Raw genomic sequence first — 3,730 nt, 5'->3', positions numbered from 1 at the left:
AGGTCTGTAAGGCATGTCCTAATCTCTAATTAGGGCCTCAGCCAACAAGAATGTTCTCAGTTTTTGGAGAACATTATCTCAGCTTCAGTGCCTGGGGCATAAACAGGACCTGCCGCTACATTGGTTGTTGTCCTCGTACCTGCAGGAGGGAACTCAGAAAATAAAAGGCATTTAGTTCCCAAGCAGAAACCAACCGACTAACCCGAGGAGTAGGAGTCAGCTGCTTTTTCCATACCAGGAGTGAACACTGGCTTCCCATGGTCATGAGGAATATAAAATTATGGTTCTTTTAGACCAAAATGAGTTTACTGGAGTTGGGCACCCCCACGTGGGTGCGGCCTGAGCACAACACCTCTACGTGACCAGTAATAGCAGTAACAGCCCCCTCAGCACAGTATGGGCTCTAGCTGTTCACAGGGTCTGCTTGGATGCCCCTGACCTTATTTCCTTTGTACTTCTTAGCATGGGGAGGAGTTACCAGGCTTCTTGGAACTTGGGAAGAGAAGTAACCATGGCGGTGAGCTGAAAAAAATAATTATATTTTCAGAAAAGCAATTATTCCTTCCAGACATTCTGATAAGTCTCCTGAAGCGCATACAGGTTTTATTACAACAATTATTTTATTGTCTTGTTTTCTGAGAAGCTGCCTCAAAATCTTCCAAAGACCAAGAAGGGAACTAACAACTTTGTTGTGAACCTCTATTAGAGTGCAGAGGCACAGCTAGGGTGGAAGTGGTGAGGGAATTATGTTTATTATTTTTTGAAGTAGGCAGTTTACACCATGGAGAAGATACCAGTTGAGCCCAGTTCTTCCCTTCCCAAAGCATTTCTATAGAAAGCTGTGTTGTGCTGCAGATTAAGAGGAGATACGCAGCTCTCAGGTCCTTCTCATCTCAGAAAAGTCCCCGTGGGGATTGTGGCCACATGGAGGAGAGAATAAATTCAATATTCATGAGGCAGTCACTCACATGAGCCAGCATGCTTTAGGGCTCCTTGTTACCCAGCAGAGGGAGGAAAAGGCAGCTCAGCCTCTGAGCCCCACACCTGTCACTGGGCTCTGCCCCGACATCCTCTAGAGAACACGTGCACTGAAGAAAGGCTCTGTCACCAAAAAGAGTCAAACTCTGTAAAGTATTTGAAGAGATTTATTCTGAGCCAAATATGAGTGACCATGGCCCGTGACACAGCCCCCAGGAGATTCTGAGAACATGTGCCTGAGGCGGTCAGGGTACAGCGTGGTTTTACAGATTTTAGGGAGGCAGGAGACATCAGTCAAATACATTTAAGAAATGCATTGGTTTGGGAGGCGGCGGCAAGGCCACTCCACCGCACACGCACACACAGACCCCGGCGGTGGGAACGCAGATGACAGGCCCATCACATGGAAGCCACCACTGCCACTCCGTCGACAGCAGCAGCAGCCACAGCAGCAGCCGCAGGCAGCGCCGCGCTGAACAAAAGTCATCCGAGCTGCGGCCCAAATGCCCAGGCTTGACCGCCGCGAAGGCCAGCCCCGGGAAGCGGGTATGTTCTGTTTTGTGCTTTTTCTTTTAGAAGCTACTAAAGGGCATTAGGGATGCTTCTGACTGTTATGAAGGCCAAAAGGCCTGTTGACTGGGGCTGCTTTTAACCCTTTCCTGTTTGCTGAGAATGCAGCCGTGTGACAGTAACCTAACGTCTTTCCAAAAGGTCCAGGTTCACAAGAACACCTCCTCAAATTCGTGACCATGGGGGATATGAAGACCCCAGGCTTTGATGACGTCCTGGCAGCATTTGACATCCCAGATATGGCTGATCCTAAAGCAGCTATTGAGAATGGACATGATGACCACAAAAGCCACATGAAGCAGAACGCTCACAGAGAGGAGGACTCCCACACACCATCATCTTCCAACGTGGGTGTCAGCGTGATCTTCAAGAATGTTCGGAGCATCGACTCCTCCGAGGGCGGGAGAAAGACAGTTACAACCACCAGCAATGGCCGACATAATGGGTTTCTCACAGCGTCCTCCCTTGACAGTTAGGGTAAAGATGGAGCGAAGTCCTTGGAAGGAGACGTGCCTGCCTCCCAGGTGACTCTGAAAGACACAACGTTCAGCCAGTTTAGCCCAATCTCCAGTGCTGAAGAGTTTGATGATGATGAGAAGATGGAGGTGGATGAACCCCCTGACAAGGAGGACATGTGATCAAGCTTCAGGTGGAAGGTGTTGACAGGGTCGGCTCCCCAGCAGGACTGCGATAAGCTGAAGGCACTTGGAGGGGAAAACTCCAGCAAAACTGGACTCTCTACGTCAGGCAATATGGAGAAAAACAAAATAGTTAAGAGAGAAACCAAAGCAAATGCTATAAACCTGAGTGTTTATGAACTTTTTAAAGTCCGAAAAGCAGAGGATAAGTTGAAGGAAAACTCTGACAAGGTGCTGGAAAACAGAGTCCTGGATGGGAAGACGAGCTCCCAGAAGAATGACAGTGGCCTTCCCGGCATTGCGCCACAGAGACAAAGTCATCCTCCAAGTTTTCATCCTGCATTGCTGCTATCGCGGCTGTCAGTGCTAAAAAGGTGGCTTCAGACTCCTGCAAAGAACCAGTGGCCAATTCGAGAGAATCCTCCCCATTACCAAAAGAAGTAAAGGACAGTCCGAGAGCCACCGACAAGTCTCCTGAATCCCAGAATCTCATCGACGGGACCAAAAAACCATCCCCAAAGCAACCGAATAGTCCCAGAAGCATCTCAAGGGAGAACAGCAGCAAGGGATCCCCATCCTCTCCCGCAGGGTCCACACCAGCAATCCCCAAAGTCCACATAAAAACCATTAAGACATCTTCTGGGGAAATCAAGAGAACAGTGACCAGGGTACTGCCAGAAGTGGATCTTGACTCTGGGAAGAAACCTTCTGAGCAGACAGCATCCGTGGTGACCTCTGTGACATCCCTTCTGTCGTCTCCAGCATCAGCCACCATCCTTTCCTCTCCCCCCAGGGCACCTCCCCAGTCCTCGGTCATGACCAGTGCAGTTTCCCCTGCAGAGTTCACCCCTAAACAGGTCACAATCAAGCCTGTGGCTACTGCTTTCCTCCCAGTGTCTGCTGTGAAGACAGCAGGATCCCAAGTCATTAATTTGAAGCTTACTAACAACACCACGGTGAAAGCCACAGTCATATATGCTGCCTCTGTCCAGAGTGCCATCAGTGCCATCATTAAAGCCACCAACGCCATCCAGCAGCAAATTTTCATGGTGCCAGCATCCAGCCTGGCCAACGCCAAACTCCTGCCAAAGACTGTGCACCTTGCCAACCTTAACCTTTTGCCTCAGGGTGCCCAGGCCACCTCTGAACTCTGCCAAGTGCTAACCAAAACTCAGCAACAAATAAAACAGGTAATAATCAATGCAGCAGCCTCGCAAACCCCCCCCCCCCCCCCGCAAAAGGAGTCTCAAGTCCAGGTGGTGTCGTCCTTGCAGAGTTCTGTGGTGGAAGCTTTCAACAAGGTGCCAAACAGTGTCAATCCAGTCCCTGTTTACATCCCAAACCTCAGTCCTCCTGCCAATGCAGGGATCACGTTACCGATGCATGGGTACAAGTGCTTGGAGTGTGGGGACTCCTGTGCACCAGCACTTTGGGAGACCGAGGTGGGTGGATCATGAGGTCAGGAGATTGAGATCATCCTGGTTAACATGGTGAAACCCGTCTTTACTAAAAAAAAAAAAAAAAAAAAAAAAAAATTAGCCGGG

The 3,730-nt window shown here is 49.6% G+C and overlaps 1 protein-coding gene across 1 annotated transcript in view; it reads left to right on the top strand.

The window, feature by feature from the left end:
* The first annotated feature begins 1,365 nt into the window (after positions 1-1,365).
* Positions 1,366-3,730, top strand: part of LOC111551461 (zinc finger protein 532-like) — a 22,731-nt gene continuing 20,366 nt past the window's right edge. The window contains 3 exon segments of the mRNA XM_031935975.1: positions 1,366-1,528; positions 1,690-2,490; positions 2,493-3,610. Coding sequence (XP_031791835.1) covers positions 1,366-1,528; positions 1,690-2,490; positions 2,493-3,610 — 2,082 coding nt within the window.

Source organism: Piliocolobus tephrosceles, chromosome 8 (genome assembly GCF_002776525.5).
Source record: "Piliocolobus tephrosceles isolate RC106 chromosome 8, ASM277652v3, whole genome shotgun sequence".
NCBI lineage: Eukaryota > Metazoa > Chordata > Mammalia > Primates > Cercopithecidae > Piliocolobus > Piliocolobus tephrosceles.
This window is presented reverse-complemented; position numbering and strand designations above follow the sequence as displayed.